This window comes from Mesitornis unicolor, unplaced genomic scaffold (assembly GCF_000695765.1).
Source record: "Mesitornis unicolor isolate BGI_N332 unplaced genomic scaffold, ASM69576v1 scaffold15721, whole genome shotgun sequence".
Taxonomy (NCBI): Eukaryota; Metazoa; Chordata; class Aves; order Mesitornithiformes; family Mesitornithidae; genus Mesitornis; species Mesitornis unicolor.
The window spans coordinates 33,760-53,369 of NW_010166058.1; the positions used below are offsets into that span (position 1 = coordinate 33,760).

General features: G+C 37.5%; 1 protein-coding gene across 1 annotated transcript in view; it reads left to right on the top strand.

Moving 5' to 3' along the window:
* GOLGA4 (golgin A4) overlaps window positions 1–19,610 on the top strand; it is a 49,898-nt gene that overhangs the window by 28,783 nt on the left and 1,505 nt on the right. Inside the window, exons 14-22 of the mRNA XM_010194850.1 lie at window positions 781–902; window positions 1,955–2,085; window positions 4,128–4,241; window positions 7,594–7,614; window positions 7,790–7,858; window positions 8,486–8,561; window positions 10,966–11,069; window positions 15,971–16,057; window positions 18,537–18,600. Coding sequence (XP_010193152.1) covers window positions 781–902; window positions 1,955–2,085; window positions 4,128–4,241; window positions 7,594–7,614; window positions 7,790–7,858; window positions 8,486–8,561; window positions 10,966–11,069; window positions 15,971–16,057; window positions 18,537–18,566 — 754 coding nt within the window. The 3' untranslated portion in view covers window positions 18,567–18,600. The remainder of the gene's footprint in view (window positions 1–780; window positions 903–1,954; window positions 2,086–4,127; window positions 4,242–7,593; window positions 7,615–7,789; window positions 7,859–8,485; window positions 8,562–10,965; window positions 11,070–15,970; window positions 16,058–18,536; window positions 18,601–19,610) is intronic.

The following is a 19,610-nucleotide window of genomic DNA, read 5'->3' on the forward strand; positions in this document are numbered from 1 at the left end:
GGATGGCCATGAGCCAGCAATGTGCCCTTGTGGCCAAGAAGGCCAATGGCATCCTGGGGTGTATCAGAAGGAGTGTGGTTAGTAGGTTTAGAGAGGTTCTCCTTTCTCTCTACTTTGCCCTGGTGAGACCACATTTGGAATACTGTGTTCAGTTCTGAGCCCCTCAGTTCAAGAAGGACAGGGAATTGCTTGAAAGAGTCCAACGCAGGGCCACAAAGATGATGGAGGGAGAGGAGCATCTCCCTTAAGAGGAGCGGCTGAGGGAGCTGGGTCTCTTTAGCTTGGAGAAGAGGAGACTGAGGGGTGACCTCATTAATGTTTATAAATTTGTAAAGGGTGAGTGTCAGGAGGAAGGAGCCAGGCTCTTCTCAGTGACAGCCAATGACAGGACAAGGGGCAATGGGCACAAGCTGGAGCATAGGAGGTTCCATCTGAATATAAGGAAAATACTTTTTTACTGTGAGGGTTACGGAGCACTGGAACAGGCTGCCCAGAGAGGTTGTGGAATCTCCTTCTCTGGAGACATTCAAAACCCGCCTGGACGCATTCCTCTGCAACCTAGTCTACGAGATCCTGCTCTGGCAGGTGCGTTGGACTGAATGATCTTTTGAGGTCCCTTCCAACTCCTAAGATTCTGTGATTCTGTGATCATATTCAAAACCATGCCATTCTAAAGTAGTTTTGGAGAAATTTTCAGATCTCCTACCTTGCTAAACTGTTCTTGCTCTCCCTTTAAACATTTTATTTCTTCACTGTATTTTTTTTTACATTTTTGTACAGGTGTGAACAAGAAGACATTTTGTTAAAGCACAACTCCACCTTAAAGCAGTTAATGAGAGAGTTCAATACTCAGCTGGCTCAAAAAGAAAGAGAACTGGAAACAGCAGTAAAAGAGACAATCAGTAAGTGAAATACTAATACACCTGTAATAGTAAAATACCCAGAAAAGCAAATCTTCAGATGTTTTGGGAAAGGGGAAGGGGTTTCACCAGGGTCTCTGGGAAAGACAACGTGTTTTATGACTGCCTGTAGAACTCAGGGAAAGAACTTACCTTGCTCAGGAAATAATCTATAAATGTTAATTGTAGCACGATTAGGAAAAAACATATATGTAGCTGTTCTTCCTTATCCTGCAGGATGGATCTTCGAGCTAGCAATCTGTCTGTCTCCATCTGTCATGACCAGAGTTACCTATGATAGCCATAGGTACCTATCTTTTTATCATACATAGACAAGAAAAAAAAGAGACAGTAAGTTTTTAGAGATGAAAGCACATGAGTAAGTTTCATTGTAATACTGCTTTGGCTTCAGAGTACAAACTTTTAACGCTCCATTGTTGAATGTATGGCACTGAAGAGTGCGTTAGAAGAAACTTAAATCCGTCTGGGAATCAGAATTGCGTTTTCTTAGGTGCATCTTGCAGACTTCATTCACTTTAACCACTAACTGGTTATGATGTCTGATTGCTATACGGTGTGGTTACAACTAGAGTACAGCATATTTCGCTTTCTCTTCTCTGTCCGTCTTTTGCCACCATAGTGTAAATTAGAGATTGGAGAAGTGAGCGGAAAGTAGCTTTTGACACCAGAGTTACTGAAAGCACCCATACAGGTGAGGAATTTCTGAAGATTTGCAGATGTTTCAATCACTTTTCTAGAGAGTGTTGGAGATAGAATTAGTTTTTTAATATTTGTCATGATCTTAACTTTTTGGGAAGAGTTCCTGCATCAGGTACAAAATATTGCTCCAGGTACCAAACTGCAGACAGAAAACTTAATACATATTGGGATCAGGTGACATAATTATCACTGGACAGACTGGAAAAATGACTTTGCATGACAAGTTTTCCTTATAGATACTTTCCATATTTTTTAAGCTTTTTAAAATACTGTTGTGACATAATTTAACAGAACAAATACAAGGTTTTTTATATTGCCTGCCTTTTTTTTTATAGGTAAAGCCCAGGAGGCAGAAGCTGAATTGATAGAAAATCATCACATAGAGACAACACAGTTGCATAAAAAAATTGCTGAAAAAGAGGATAATCTGAAAAGAACTGTGGAAAAATATGAAGAAATCCTTGAGGTATCTTTCTGAAACATTACATGGCTACATACATTTCAAAATATCTCTTACCCTTTTTTCATAGCACAACTAAACAGAAAAACTGTAATTCTTTCTAGTAAAGATCGTACTGCTTAATTACACTTGATATGTGTGGTGACCTAGCTGGCAATTAAAATATTTGTTTCTGTGTTTTATGAACACGAAAGAACATCAAAAAATAAGCCCCAGCTCTGATCATTAAAAAAAATAAAATATGGTTGGGTCCCTACACTGAACTGAGGAAAGTGAGTGAGTTTAGCTTAAGCTTTACTAGAATTGTGGTGGTGGTGGTGGTGGTGTGTTGTTTCTTTTAAGGATTCTAATACAGTGTTTATGGGTCAGCTTCACTCTCTAGCTTCTTTCTCTGATGTTCTGTCCAGATTGGCACCATAGCCCTTAAAGTAAGTTTCTGTTCTATGCAAGATGCAGTCTGTTTGCATAGCTTTTATACAAGCAAAGCTTTATTTTTAACTTAAAAGTGAACAGTTTGTCTACATGATATTTGCAGATAGACATAGTTTTGCACCAGTAACATTCCAACTGAAAGTTAGCAGCCAACTTAAGTCTAAAGATACTTTGCCTTCCAAGGTAGAAAGGTAAAGTACTACTCCTTCCAAGGTAGCAAGGACTGAGGGTTGACCTCATCAATGTTTATAAATCTGTAAAGGGCGAGTGTCAGGAGGAAAGAGCCGGGCTCTTCTCTCTGATGTCAAGTGATAGGACAAGGGGCAATGGGTGCAAGCTGGAGCATAGGACGTTCAACCTGAACATAAGGAAAAACTTTTTTACTGTAAGGGTTACAGAGTACTGGAACAGGCTGCCCAGAGAGGTTGTGGAGTCTCCTTCTCTGGAGACATTCAAAACCCTCCTGTACACGTTCCTGGACACATGATCCTGCCCTGACAGGCGGATTGGACTGGATGATACTTCAAGGTCTTTTCCAACTCTTAATATTCTGTGATTCTGTGAAATACAAGGAAGCCTCCCATTTTAGTCAAGTAAATTGTCCCAGCCCCTCATGTATGGCAACAAAAGATTAAATGGTTTTCAGTGCTAGACTGTACATAATCCCACTCACTAGCTTTTGTGGAGGGTTTGCTTTGTTTCTTTTTGGTGTTGGATTTTGGGCTGAGGGGCTGCATGAGGAGGGTGTTTTGTTCTTAAGTAGAGTGCAAAGAGCACATTAGAAAGTGGCCTTACAGAGAAATAATTCTTTTTCTACGTATGGCATACCCTGTATCTGTTAAGCCTGGACCAGCTTTGTAGTTTAGTACTTGCTTTTCCAGTGAACATATCACTGTAGTTTGTACTCTTGAGATTTTGAATGGTATAAGATTTTAATCTTGATAACAGTTGATTAATTGTACTAATTTTACGTGAAGTACAACAGCATAACAGAACGGGCAGCTCACTGTCCCGTGTGGTTAGCATGAATGAAACTGCAGTTTTAGTTCAGTTTAGCAGTGGAGACCTGCACTTTGAATTGAGGATGCTGTTTTATAAGCTCCCTAACGTGTTATCCCACAGGAAGGCCAGAAGGGACACAATTAAAAATACTTTTTTGCAAAGTGCCACTTAGGTGGATTAACTTGCTAGGGTTTAGGTAATTGTATTTTTCCTCTATAAATGTACTCTTAGCACTGTATAAATCATAAATCTCCTTACCATTCTTCCCACTGCTGCTTTCCTCCACACTGCACAGTGCCCTACAAACAATGGGAAGATGTTGTTTCTGAAAATGTGCTTACAACTGCTTTGGGGCCATCTTCTTTTTTTTTTTTTAGTAATTTTCAAAAAACTAACTGTAATCCTAACTATGTAACTGAAATTGTCAAAGGCTTAGAAAATCTTGTTCATCTTCTATGTTTGTTTCTTGCTCTTTTTTGTAGCCTTTATACTGAATTTCAAGCATATTCTTCCTGTGTATAGTGTAACTCCTTTGTCAATTGCTTTCTGTCCACTGTAGTTAAGGTTTTGAGTGGTTAGATGATTAAGTAATTCTTTCTTCCTGTACTTTGAAGGCTCGTGAAGAAGAGATGACGACAAAAGTTCATGAGTTGCAGACACAGCTAGAAGACTTGCAAAAGGAATATAAACAAAGGATGACTGAAGAGGAACGTTGGAACCGTGAAAAAGTGAGCTGGCACTAACATTTATTTTTGTCTTTAGGTGTGAAATGCTTAGTCTTCATAAAATTCTGTGGTTTGCTCTTTATTGAATTTTATTTATATTTCTGGCCTTCAGTTTCCCATATAATTTCTATTATTTTAGATGTTAAGTACTTCAAGAGTGAACCTCTTTAGAATCTGCAGTATTTGATACTACCTTTTTTAATGGTCCAGTTGTGTTGTGGTTATTAAGGTAGAGGTTTTTGCCCTCTACATGTGGCTTTTTAATGTTGATTTTACTGGAAGCCTTTTAGGAGGAAAGGAAGTCACACTTGGTCATTTTAATGTGATTTTTTCTTCAAAACAAAACAGAACAAAACAACAAATTCCAAAGGGTCCTGAAATAGTCTCTTGAATATATCAATTATGGACGGAGAGGTTTTCATTGAAAGAAGACTGAGTGCATGCTTTTGTTTTTCTGAGACCACATTTTAGTTTGAGGAATTCTTTGATGAAAACAGTACTAGTTATTATTACACTGAGAAGAGGAAAATTATACGAGGTGTTGAGCCATTGATGAGAATTCATATTAACCTTATTTTAAAATTTTTCATTTTAGCAACAGGCAGCACTGGCGGATACTAGAGATACTTATATGACACTGCAAACTTACAGTACAAATTACCTCACTGTCCTAATGTTTCTCCCTTCTGCCTTGCACTTGCTTACAACACCCTTTATATTACTTCTATTAACTATTCCGTGACATGAGTGTTATTTTTTGTAACAGGAAAAGCAGAAATACTTGTATCAGACGGCCTTGTATTTTTAATTAACCAATCTTTGTGCTCCCACTGATGATAATGTTATAATCTTATCTGGAAGAAGATTCTTTAAGAGACCTCTAAACCCTAAAACATGATTCTGTAGAGTATGAATAGTACTTTATCTTTAGGACTTCTTTAACTATGTCACCACCTCCTTTGTAACAGGGGTCTGCTATACATAAAGACATTCATTTGTCATCCCACTATACATGTATCTTTGGGATTACATATTCATTGATAGGACATGAAAGTTATAGCAAATCTGTATACCAGCAATGGTATTTCATGTATTTCTCAATTCTTCCCAGAAATGTATTGCACAGATTTGCAATGCTTAGCATAGAGCTGTAAAATATTTGAATGTTGCAAATATTACATCTCTATGTAAAGATGAATCTGCTTACAATAAACAAACAGCTAATTTTGCCGGTCTTTGGAATCTTGTCCACAGTTCTCCACTCCTTGGAGTTTCCATGGCAGGCTTTGGAGAAACTCAATAGCTTTGTTTTGAAGGATAAATGATGTCTCATTTGGAGGGGAGGTCATGTGGGAGTGCATGTACCTAACTACAGTTACAGATTCCAGATTTGAAGTGCTTGCAGAATAAGAATGGGATTTTTTGGTGAGTGTAAGGCAGTTAAATATCCATGATTTCATTGGCATACAGGCATCAAGTTTTCTTGAGTAATTTTGAGAATTCCAACTAAATTAAAATTTAGCAAATTGTTGACAAGCTTGCTTTTGCATAGCTCTAACTGAATGTGGATTTCATATTTCATACTATTTGCAATGGTGACTTCATCTCAAAACGACATAACTATTCTGATAGTCAGATTGTGCTATTGAATGTGCAATTCTGGTCCAGTCAAAGCTCAAATATTTAGCGTGCTGTTAGTAAGTGGGCTTCCAGATCTTGTTTTATCAGTATTTCAGGTTTGCTTTCTCACTCTTTGACACAGTCTGTTCTGAGATCAGGAGGTACTTTTCTTTTTTCCTCCTTAGAAATTAAGAGTTGCTATTCTTAATTCTTATCTGTCTTAATTTTTACGTTGCCTGTCCTTGATATGTCTGTGGGAAACTAATTTTGCCGTTACCTGGTACAATAGAATACATTTGAAAATTAATACAGTAGCATATATCTGCAACATTAGAGGTAGATGAGAAAATTGAATGAGACCTGTGAACCTTGTCCACGTATCTGAGCAGAAGTGTACAAATCCATGTCTGGATTTTACATGTGCATTTAAATGAATTCTGTCATCTTATATTTGCTGTGGTATCTTTTGTCTCACCTTCTTTCTTTTCTATTTTGTTGCTTTGTAATGTTTTTCTCTTATGGTTTGTTGGGGTTTTTTTTTTCCTTCAGCACTAGTAGTAAAGCAGCTCAGAAGTCTTCCATTGACTGGAAGCGACTTTCTGTGGGCAATTGGTAGATTTACTGTCTGAAGTTGGAGTCTCCCAAGCTGCAGGAGTTTGTCTTATAAAATCTCCTGTGCTGCTTGTTGTCAGCCTAGGCCAAACATCACCCATAACGTATCCACTTTGGCATAAAGCATAATTATACATTGGAACAATGTAGCATAATTATACATCTGAAGAATGTTTGTCTGACTCTGGTAAACACTAACATCCTGAAGCATTAGTGTTGGGATGTAAAAATATCAGAAAATGTCTCTCTTTGTGGGAAAATAAGTGTCTGGTCAGATGATTGAGGTCTTCAGAAGCAAGAGCTGCACTTACAGGTTTGAGATCCATAGGGGAATAATCTTTCTCTGTATTCTGTTTGTGGAGTGTAGGAAAACACACAGGTTATGAACCTACAGAGATGGGGAACAGCTTTTCTTTTCAGCACAATTCCAGAGAGGCTTGGGAAGAAACAAGTAGTATGTACCAATTCTGTGTTAAGATTTATGTTTAAATTTTCACCAACTGTTTTATGTTAAAATTATTTTACTACCTTGAGTTATACCCATGACTACTAAGGCTTTATTTTCCTTAAAGTTGGAACATTAAAAGACAAAAATTCTGGTTTAGAATTGTTTCTGTACTTAATAAACATTGCTATCTTTGCAAGATATAAACTACAGGACATGAAGCTCATAAACTGAAGCTATTTTCAGATAAATGTTCACATTTCTAAATTCAATATGGAGAATTAAAGAAAAAGAATATTGTGAATAGAATTGTGAGTAGTTAGTGTTTTCTGCCATGTGCTTCACATTCAGTTCTCATTCATCTCCAATATGCGTTTTGTAAAGATTTGGAAATACTAGGTTCTTAAAGTTACATTTATGATAACTGTCCTACAGAATCAAATGAGAGAATTTAAATATAAACTTTATGTACTGTCAGCACAAATACGTTAAACTCTATTTATGGGGCTACTTATTTTTATAAGTATATGTGTGTCATTTCATTCTTTGTCATCCTCAATTAAAACACTGTATCAGAACTAGGTGGCTGATATTTTTTTCTTTTTTTATCCATGTCCAGTGCTTGATGTGCTCAGTATTTTTCATACATTGGAATTTAAATTTTTTTTGTTCTTCTAGGTCACAATAACAGAACTTCAGGTAAGTCTTAAATTTTATTGGTTTTGTTCTCTGAATAATTCTGTTTCACAGCAGTTTGAAAGCAGAAATATTGCTTATAAGTTTGTTTGTGTTAAATGGAGAAAGATTTATTGAAAAGGTACCTATCATATATCTTCAGCAGTTTCTTGATTTCCATACATGGCTGTTCTTTCAGGCACAGCTTGCACAGAAGACAACACTAGTCAACGATTCGAAACTGAAAGAGCAGGAGTTCAAAGAGCAGGTAAGTGTGCTGTTTGAACAAATAAAAAGTTTTCTTGTTGATATTTTGTGTTTGCAATATTAAAAGGTTTGGGTTTTTTGAGTGATGAATGTAGCACATCTCCATGCAGATACTGTGAAAATAATACATATATAAAATAGTTTTGACTCATACTCGTCCTCCGAAGATCAGTGCATTTTTCAAAGTACTCCTCTATCCCCTGAGAATGAAAATACCACATGCTTGTGATACAGGTTAGCAAAACATTTGCACAGTGAAAAACAGAACAATGCACTTCATGAAATTATGGATCTTTTCTTTTTCTAAACTAAAACTTTTTTGATGTTAAGTACAATCTTTGTCATGTTTTCCTTTTTATGTATGCTTATATGTATTAAAAACATGTATTTATGTATATAAATACATATATATGCATAAAATTTGCTATGGAGATATACACATGTGCACACATTTCCTTAAGTAGTTTAGGAATAGTTTTTAGTAACACAGTTTTTAATGTTTTACTTTATTAAAAAGCAAATTTATTTTGTTTTCATAGAAGGAGATTGTTTAGCTGTTTAGCCATTTTAATAATTCTTATTTCAGCTGCTTGTGAACAGCATTTATTGTTTTGACTGTTCTCTTTAGATTCATGTACTGGAAGACCAGCTGAAAAATTACGAGAAGAATATGTACGTCACATCAGTTGGAACACCATACAGAGGTAAGTACAGAGTTTTAATCACAAATAAGATTTCTGTTTGTTTCAAAGATATGTTTTGGTATACACAATTTATTAAAATCTCAGTCTCTTTTAAACTCGTGTATAATATTGTTATGACATCTTATCCTTGTTTTGTCCCATCTGTTATAATAGAGCTGGTGTGTGATTTCAGATGAACATATCCCACAGCACTTTGTTTGATGTTTGTTTTTATGTCATACTGTTAAAAGAGCTCTATATCAGAATTCTTATGCTTTCTGTATCCCCAGGGGGAGTGGTATAGTTGGTGGCACTCAAAAATGGATGAGGAGAAATTATCCATATGTACTGGCTGATTAAATATACATTTTATGACTGTTTAAAATTCTTTAAAATACAAATATTAGATTTACAGATCTTTCTTGTGTTACATGTCTGCGTGTTTATTCTTCTTGTGATTAGAATTGCTTTGCAAGATATCCTGCTCTGACTCAGTAATAAATGAAATAAAATCCTGTTTCCACTTGTAACCTTTGTAATATTTGTCCTTGAAAGTGGTTTTGGAGCTGAAAAGCCCCTGGCATTTCAGGCATGTAAGTCTCATCATTATTTGGCTCATGGTGAGTGCAGTGGGAATAGAACAGACTAGAATGGTTGTGCTACGTTGTGCCTACCATTGCACATGACAAGCTACAACCTAGGTCTGTGGGCTCCATTCAGGAGAGCAGCTCTCTGCGGGGCAGGTCCCAGGCCCCTCAAGGAGACAGGGACAGAGACAGGCACACCTACAACATGGCTCAGGCAGGGACTGAAGGCCCCAGGCTGAGCTGAGACATGTCTCTGGGCCCTTACAGCAGAGTGCAGGTGTGGGGATCACAGGGGAGGCCAGTCCCAGCCACTGAGACCTATGAGCACCCCCAGGACCCTGCATGCTCATCTGCTCTCCTTTAGGCATGGATGGTTGGCCATTTTGGGTATTGAATATTGGACCAGATGAACCACCTCTCTGTTGGAGTGCCGTTGTTCTCAGGCTCCATTGTTACAGCATATTTTTCCATGAAGAACAGATCAGGTGTTTCCTGCTCCGGCAGGGGGATTGGACTAGATGATCTTTTGAGGTCCCTTCCAATCCCTAACGTTCTGTGATTTTGTGATTCTGTGTGTTTCTAAAAATGAGTAACAAGGAGAAAAAAAAAATAAAAAATCAAAGTATTGCTCACCTCAAAAGGACTTGCAGCCATTTAGTTGAGGAGCACATCCTGCTTCAGACTGAGGGCTTGACCTTTGAGCCTCGTTCATGTCAGAGGTGTGGTTTTGCCATCCTGTGGAAACCCAGCTCAAATGGATGAACACAAAAGACTTCCAGAAATTGCTCTTCACACATGATTTTTGCAAATTTTTTCCGATGGTCCAATTATAAAGACATAATATATAAATAAGACAATCCACAGCTCTTATCCTCATCAGAAAATACATGCCTCCTTCCCACAAGGTGACAGTGCCTAGGCTGGGACATGGTTATGGGTACTCACTGTCTTCTAGTACAGGGCTGGGAAGAAATGTCATCAAAGATTTGTTCAGCATGTACTGCTAGGGAAAGGAGGAGGTAGGGAAAAGCATAGCATAGTGTAGCGTAGTTCAGCTGGAAGGGACCTATGACAATCATCTAGTCCAACTGTCTGACCACTTCAGGGCTGACCACAATTTAAACCATGGTATTAAGGGCTTCTTAATAAATGCCTCTTACACACTGACAGGCATGGGGCATTGACCACCTCTTCAGAAAGCCTGTTCCAGGATTTGATCATCCTCTCAGTAAAGAAATGCTTCCTCATATCAAGTCCAAATGTCCCCTGATGGACACAGCTTTGAGCCATTCCCATGTGTTCTGTCACTGAGTACCAGGGAGAAGAGATCAGCACCCCCCTCTCCCCTTCCCTTCCTCAGGAAGCTGTAGAGAGCAGTGAGGTCGCCCCTCAGCCTCCTCTCCAACCTAGACAAACACAGAGTCCTCAGTCATTCCTCAGAGGACATGCCTTCCAGCCCCTTCACCAGCTTTGGTGCACTCCTCAGGACGCGTTCAAGTACCTTAACGCGCTTTTTAAGTTGTGAAGCCCAGAACTGCACACAGTGCTCAAGGTGGGGCTGCACCAGCGCTAAATACAGTGGGACAATCGCTGCTTTTGATCAGCTGTGTTTGATGCACCCCAGGATGTGGTATGCTGCCTTGGCTGAAGAATGCACTGCTGGCTCCTGTTGAGCCTCCTGTCAGCCAGCACCTCCAGATCCCTTTCTGCGTCTGCTGTTACTCTGTCTCAGATGAAGAATCGGACATTTGTTCTGGTTCAGTTTCATTACATTGGTGAAACTTAGATTCATGTGAGTAACTCGCAGTATAAATATTCTCTTATTTTTGTTTACACAGATGGAAACCTTCACCATACTGATGTTTCGCTCTTTGGGGAGCCTACTGAGTTTGAATACTTGAGGAAAGTGCTCTTTGAATATATGATGGGTCGTGAGACAAAGGTATGTAAAGCTGTATATGGTGACACGTGATGCATGTTAGAATACAGTTTAACGTCCTTGCTGTATAGAAGTACCATGTGTTTGTGATTCATTACGTGCAGCTTATTACTGACAGGATTCAATAGGCTTTCACCTATTTTTTTCCAAAGAGGCGTGATCCATGCCTTAAAAACATCAGCATAACAAGATGGCTGGAGAGGGAAGAGGGGTTGTCACATCTCTCACCAATGTACCTATGAAGAAAAAAACCTTTATAGTTAGGTATAGTTTTACTAGCAAAGGTGGTGGTGTCAGTCAGGCTTAACGTACTGTGAAAGCTGTACGCACCATATTAGCAAAAATGCTTTATTGATGTCATCTTGACACAAACATGGTAAGTAACAATTGGATTAAATAGAAGTTTGTTAGCAGCTCTGAAGATGGTGAAATCTCTTTAATCGTTCATTAAAGATGTTTTATAGGGCTCCCAAATCTGTGTACCTTGTCTAAATAGTATTAATTTACTCTTAAAAGTAGTGAAAAACTGCACGGTAGGCTTCTTGTTTTATGCTTTAAGCTTGTGAAATCATTCTGAAGTTGTAATTTTACTAGCTTGTAACAATACTGACACTTACAGATGGACCAGGTTCAAAAGTGGTATGTCATAACACTAACATTTTTCTTGGATAATAAATGCTATATGGATGAATTTTGTCTGTTTGTTTTTTCCTCTTCCCTGGAGTTCTTCCATTCTTTGTTGCCCTGCTTTCAAGTCAGACAACTATTAAGAAAAGAGGTTTTATGTAGGTTTCTATGTTAATTAGCTTTGTTCTCATTGTGCTCTGTACAGAATAAAACTTGGTCTGTGCAGGACATCTTGTCCTTATGGGATTCCTCTTTCTCTCTCTTTTTCCCATTTTTCACTTTGATATTAATTCCTTTTTTATTAAAAATACAAATCCCTGATCTAAAATACCCCAGAATCACTAGTTACCTTCTGTTTACAAGCCTGTGGCTCATTGGATGGTTCTCCTACTTTAATAACAAACAAATGAAATAATTTAAAAACTCCTCTGTACATTACTGGATTTTATTATTTTGAATTGTGAGGGACTTAGACAAACAAAAATACTAAAAAAGTAAAAAAGACAATTTTCAGCTTCAAACAAGTCTTGAGGCAGCTGCAGATGACTAATGCAGAGTAGCTGGGGCAAGTAGCAAATTTGCATTCAAGAAAACCAAATTTGAAACCTCCTTTTCACTCATGAAGGCTGTTTCTCACTGATCTTCAAAACATTACTGTACGTGCCTCAGAATTTTGGATGGTAAAGTTGTGAGAGGTTTTTTTCCTTTTTAACAGTACTAAAATTTGCAGTTGATTTCTTCAGTAACAGCAGCAAACAGCAGTCAGTGCTGAAGTAAATTGACTTTAGGTCTCTCTTCTGTCTTTCAGTTGCTTTGATTAACAGCTATGTTATTAAATATATATGAAGTATTTATGTATGTATGCATTTGTAGACATGTAGATATGTATGCATTTGTCCTGGAGATTACGCTGTCTTTAACTAGAGGATGCCATTACAACATTGCCTGCACACAAAGAGGATTCATATTGGGAGGAGAAAAAATAGAAAAGAGAGTTATCTGGTTCCTGCATTAACTTGAGAAGATGTTGTTTGAAAGTTGATGGGATTGAAAGGGGCAGTATATTTATACAAACAACCAGCAGAAATAATTTTCAAAGCACTACAATTTTTAGCTTTGGGAAGTTAGATGTAGTTAGGTAAATGAAGAGAATGACAGAGTTCTTAAAATTAAATGTATTGTATTCCTCTCTATTGTGTGCTTATACTAATTTGATTACCTCTTAGCAATTTTTAATTGAGGGTTAATGTTCTGATGTATTGCAAAAAGGGAAGAATTTTTGGTGGTGTTTAGTTCTCTATTAGTAGCTGAGCAAGACTGTAGCTGTACTGGCATTTACTGATGGAAAATGAAAATGGGATGAAGGCTAGCATTTTTACTCATTTTAATATGAAGCTACTTTGGTCTCTTCACTTTTGCTTCAGAAAGTACTTTCAAACTGATTTCATCTGCTTGTTTTCTTTCAACCATTAGATGTGTTGCTGGAAGACACTGAGCTTCGTGTCTGCTTTCATGGGATTGTATGATATAATCTGAAATTTACTGAACTGTGTCTTGAAAACTGGTTTTATCCTGCAATACTGACTGGAAAACCATGAGCAATGATAATGTGATTGATAATATCTTTTAATACACAGTCTAAGTGTGTTAGTAAAGTACTAACGTGTACTTCTTTTCCCCAACGCAGTCCTTGAGTTAAAAGATCTGTATTGAGATTTACTTCCTTGGTACAGTCATCCCTTTCTCTCAGCTTTTGCTTTCTTGGACTAGACAAGGCAATTTTTTCTATTTTTCTCTAGTGAGATCATTCTAGTGTCCTTTCTCTGTGCAGGGTCATAAGCACATAAGTTTCTGCGCTTTCATGGAGTATTCACAGTGTTTGTAGATTTTTCTTCCAAATTTGCATGCCATTGTATCCTGTAAAAAATTGTTAAGAGAGGACTTTCTTGATACCACTGTTACAGTGAATTTGAATAGATTGTAAGCCTAATGCTTTCTTATCTTTTAGTCCTAAATAACTTTGCTGAGGATTTTAGCAAAAGAAATTAGAAAAGTGTGATATTAGTTTGAGGCATTGAGCACATTCCTTTGTATATCTGGGAACTGCAGTAGAGGTGCTTACTTCTTAATTACAGCAACTACTACTATTTTAATATTAAGTCTCTTGAGCTGAAAGTCTTCAACAGGGTTTGGTTTGGTTTGCTTTCTTTTCATTTCTGTCCCTAGTTAAGTTAAATACTGAAACAATTGTTGCAAATTAGAGTTTCATCTGTCACCTTTAGCTGCAGTCATTTTTGTCCCACAACTGCTTTGTTGCTACAGCTTCCCTCTTTATTCCACATGTGAGATGTTGAGAGCAGCAATCTTATCTCATCCACATTCTTTAAAAGCAGCAGTTACTGCTTTTGTAGCAGTCACCTTCTATTTGAACTGCACTGGAGCTCTTATTTTAACCTTTCCTGTAAAAGTCGTCTGGACCTCGTTTTATGTCGTGTGGTGGGTTGACCCTGACTGGATGCCAGGTGCCCACCAAAGCCATTCTATCCCTGCCCTCCTCAGCTGGACAGTGTAGAGAAAATATACAAAAGACTCATGGATCGAGATAAAGACAGGGAGAGATGACTTGCCCATTACTTTCATGAGCAAAACATACTCAACTCAGGGAAATGAATATTATTTATTACCAGTCAAATCAGAGTAGGATAATGAGAAATAAAGCCAAATCTTAAAAACACCTTCCCCCTGCCCCTCCCTTCTTCCTTGGCTCAAATTCACTCCCAATTTTCTCTACCTCCTCTCACCCAGCAGCACAGCGGGACAGGGAATATGGGTTAAGGTCAGTTCATCACATGTCATTTCTGCTGCTCCTTCCTCCTCAGAGGGAGGACTCCTCAGTCTTCTTTTGCTCCAGCGTGGAGTCTCTCCCATGGGAGATGGTCCTCCACAAACTTCTTCAATATGAATCCTTTCTACAGGCTGCAGTTCTTCATGAACTCCTCTAGTGTGGGTCCCTTCCATGGGGTGCTGTCTTTCAGGAACAGACTGCTCCAGTGTGGGTCCCCCACGGAGTCACAGGTCCTGCCAGCAAACCTCCTCCAGCATGGGCTCCTCTCTGCATGGGTCCACAGGTCCTGCCAGGAGCCTGTTCCTGCACAGGCTTCCCATGGGGCCATAGCCTCCTTTGGGTGCATCCACCTGCTCCAGCATGGGGTCGTCCATGGGCTGCACGTGGAGATCTGCTCCACTGTGGACCTCCATGGGCTGCAGAGGCACAGCTTGCCTCACCACGGTCTTTACCACAGGCTCTAGCACCTGGAGCACCTCCTCCACCACAGGCTCCAGCACCTGGAGCACCTCCTCTAGTTACTTCGTCACTGACCTTGGTGTCTGCAAAGTTATTTTTCTCACATCTCACTCCTCTTTCTGCTACTGTTCTGGGTTTTTTTCCTCCTTAAATATGTTATCATGGAGGCGCTACCACCATTGCTGATTGGCATGGCCTTGGCCCACAGTGGGTCCGTCTTGGAGCTGGCTGTTGGTGTTATTGGTTATGGGCGAGGCTTATAGCAGCTTCTCACAGAAGCCACCCCTATAGCTCCCCCTGCTACCAAAACCTTGGTATGCAAACCCAATACATGCCTTTTGGAGTTTCCCACTCATCTGTTTATAAAATGGAAATAATCATTGCCTATTTTGCACTGATCTTTGTTATTCTTACATCCTCTGTTTGAAGATGATCTAAATGATTTGCTATTTAAATACAGGGTTACTGTATACCTGTTAAAAAATATTTATACAAGTGGGGTTCCACATCTGACATTTGGATCTGCTTTCTCAGCGATTCATTTCTTTACAAAATACTTAGATGATGTGAATATAATTGAATCTGTAAGGACTCTCTCAGGTGCCATTCACCCGAAATGTGCTTTTCAGAAAGGCAAGATTTAAGATAAAATGTGGTAGGAGCAGTATTTGTGAACAGGACACTGTCTTATTAATGGACTCAATTATTTGAGCATAGATAGAACGCACATCATACTACAACAGCTGAAATCTGTGACAGTATGAAATGAAGACCCTTCATGGTTGTCATACAATTCACATAACGTCATGCATATACAATGTATACTCATTTAATACTCATATTACTCATTTCACTATGTTTTCCATTGATATTACTAAAAATAGTATCCACATTTTTAAATTAAATGCACTTTAAAATAGTATATTATTTTAGTGCATATGAAATTACTTATAGATGACCTATTTCTTTTTAGACAATGGCCAAGGTTATAACAACAGTGCTGAAGTTCCCAGCAGATCAGACTCAGAAGATACTAGAACGAGAAGATGCTCGACCATTGGTAAGTTGAGTAAACCAAGTTTATGCAAGAGATTAGGTTGCAAGAATAAGGAATTAGAAACTTTCCTTTAAGTTTCCATTTCCCTTTATCTGCAGTCAAGAGAACTCCTTTTCTCCCTCCTTCCCACTTTTTTCAAATTCCAGCTGTAGGTTTGAGTTTGTAGCAAAAGTGAGGAAAAAAACCAAGCATATTTTCTTAACTAGTATTTATCCTCATCAGTGAAGTTGTATTTCTGATAGCTATTGGTACAACAGAATGAAGCAAGTTCAGTCATCACTACTATTCTGCAGATTACTTTTCTAATCAAAAAAGTAATCTGACAGAAAATTCATATTTCTTAAATTCAGAAGTTTCTGTGGAGTCATACCATTTTTCATGAAAATCATGTCAAGAGACATATTTCAGCCCTGGGATAAAATGCAAAAGCAAGAGTCATTCTCCTTGTAGAATAAAAAACTGATTAGCTCAGTCACCTGGGATATGTGTGTTTGAAGTGGGATATTTACATTTTTCTCTTAAGTGAGTACCCTAACAAGATACTCGGGATAAGTTGCTAACCGGACAAGTTCTTGTTTGGGTTGGTTTTGTTCTGTTCTGTGTTTAAGAGTCTACTTTATTTTTAAACTGAAAAACTATCAAAATATGTAAGGTTCTCTCTGGGTCAGGACAGATGAAAAATCAGTCTCAAACATTTCACTTTGGTTTTGTTTAGTTGATTTTCCCAGTTTCAGTACACCTATTATTATGTGACAGTTGCTTAGTAAATACCAAGCTGATCTGTTTACTAGAAAGGTGAATTTGCGTTTGAGAAGCAGACTCAAACAAGAGGAAGCATATATGAACATAAACATTTCTTTGGTACTCCTGTTACTATTTTATAAATTGGAGTTATTTTTATTAAAATAAAAACTGCATTAATAGTTTTCTCTGTGTTATATCTGGAGTAAATACTGTGATCTCTGTGGTGTCAACTTAGTAAAATATTTAGGAGTTAAAGTGAGAGGAAAAATTGCATTCCATTTCACTCACTGGCCTTGCATATATATTTATTTAGCACTTGCAGAAACAGAATAACATAAATATTTGAACATTTTTACATTTCAGTTGTAGTTGCATTAATGTCTTGTTGATCCATTGAAACAAATAAAAAAAATTTTACCATTTCATCTACTTGAAGTATCAAATCTGAGGAAAGTATTAAATACTTCAACATATTCTGTACACTTAGTTGATTTGAGTGTGTCTTGCAGTCTCTACTATTTCAAATACTTTTGGAATTATATGAATGCTGATAATACTGCTGCTCCAATAAGTATCATGCATCCCAAACATTATTTTCTCTTCATGCTCTCTCTATCTGACCTTCAAGGAGAAAGTTAGCACTGCTTCTTTTGATTTGGCAAGCTAGAGTAATATTTAGGCAACAGTTTTAGTGATCTCTTGGCCAAAGGTGAGGCTTCAGCTTTTTGATACTTGAAACCTGGTCTTCCTAAAACAGACATTCACAACTTAAAATACTAAATAAAACTTCAACTTGAATTCCTCTAACAGGTTTTGGTCCTTGGTACTAAACGTCCTTGGCATTAAATTTTGACTAGAACATACAGTGAGTTTTTTTGTAGGCTGCAAGTGCTCTGATTGTTAAGGATATTGTCAAAGAGCTTTGTTTCCTGATCAAAAACTTCTTGAGTTTCACATAGCAGTCTCTTCTTGGCTCAGATCTAGCCTGTGAATTTTCTCCTTTCCAAATCTACAAAGAAATTAAATTGGACATCTAATGGAAGCTCAAATATTAGGGTGTATTACAGAGGATGTAGTATTTTTATTTTCATTTTCGAAGTTACTAATTTTATTTACTGAAGCACAAATTATTTTTTTGGCTGAGTCTTTTATAATTCATGTTTAGGACTGAAATGTTGGAGGGATCTTCGTGAATTATTTAGTCAAGATATATGCTTGTTTTTTTAATGTAATTTATTGGCATTTACTTAACATGGTAGTAGTGTTTCTCCACACTTAATTTTGGAGCAATGCTGGTATTCGAAAATATCCAGTATTTACATCTCGAGAGCGATAAAGTTTTCAACCACAACATAAATGTGCATTTTTAACATGAAGCTTGGTTGCTTCTGTGTGTTAGTTCATGGCCGAAATATCTATAACTAATTTTCATGTGTAAATTGTTAATTAACTGTGCTACTAGAAAAGAATAAACGAGTGTAGTGTAAAGTATCTATATGTAATTATTTATCCTCTTAGTGGGCATATATTGAACAGGTTTCTGAAAACTATTAGCAAATTCCTAGGTCAATAAACATATTCTAGATCTATGTATTTCCTTCACTAATATACCTTTTACTGCATAGTTATTGTCATCTAGCTGCAGCAATCTTGTCTGTAAGCAGTAGATGTCCACAAAGTTCTTACCTACACTGTTAACAAAGTAGTCCAATAAGCTGTTTTCTTCCTGGCTTTGTAGTTTGCCTCACCTCGCAGTGGTATCTTCTGAATATCCCATCAGTCTGTGCTTAGTTAGCATGTGGGTGAGTGAAGCCTAATACATACTTATTTTATTTCGAGATGAAACCTGTAGTATGAGATTAATAATTCCTCTGCTTTTTGTTCTTGTCTGCTTTTTTTTTAAATCAATTTTTTTGTTGTGTATGTGTATGATAAACTTTGTTCTACTGATGTTTGTTCTAATCATGTTTTGCTTTACAAAGCCAAGCCTGCAAGTGGTAAATATTTATTCAAAACCAATATTTCTGACTTACAAGCATAATTTGAAATGTTGATTGAGCTACAGAAATCTCAATTGTAGAAAAAAAATCAGATTTTAAATCCATTAACATGTAATATTACATTTTATTGCACTTTGTCTTCATTTTACTTTATGATCTCTTTTTTTGAATAGGTAAGTAAGTCAGATTTATGGGAGACATATACTGTACTTATTGAAATGAATTATTACATCTTAGAAATATGGTTATGGATTATTTTAGGGAAGATTGCTGAAATATCCTCTGAAGAGGAATTAGGATATGATTGCATTTAAATGCCAGTACCTTTTTGAACAAGAGCTTTGGTTTATCTATCCAGAGAAGCTAGACCAGATAGATTAGGGAGCTTTATGCTCTCAGTTTACAGAGCCTTTCTTCAGGTGTTATTGAGCTCCTTTCATTATGAATCTGCAATGCTAATTGTAGCATTACAGAAAAGGAGCAGCTGATTCCATGCACGTGAGGCAGTTGCTGTCAGTGGGCTGAAATGCAGTAGTTGACCTGCACCAACTTTGGCCATTTCCACTGCCAGTTATTGCAGTGCTGACAGGCTATCTTCCCCTCTTGCAGTCATGTAAATATAGCCCTCAAGACAGAATAATGACTGCTATTAATCTTAGCAAACAGTCATGGTTTCTGCTTTATTTTGTGTTCTTTTAAACCTTTGAATACAATAGCGGATGCACTTTATTGCACTTGAAATGTAGTAGAGTTTGGACTGTTTGTCTCCTAGCCTTGATCACGTCTTGACAAAATCAGCAACTGTTGTTTCT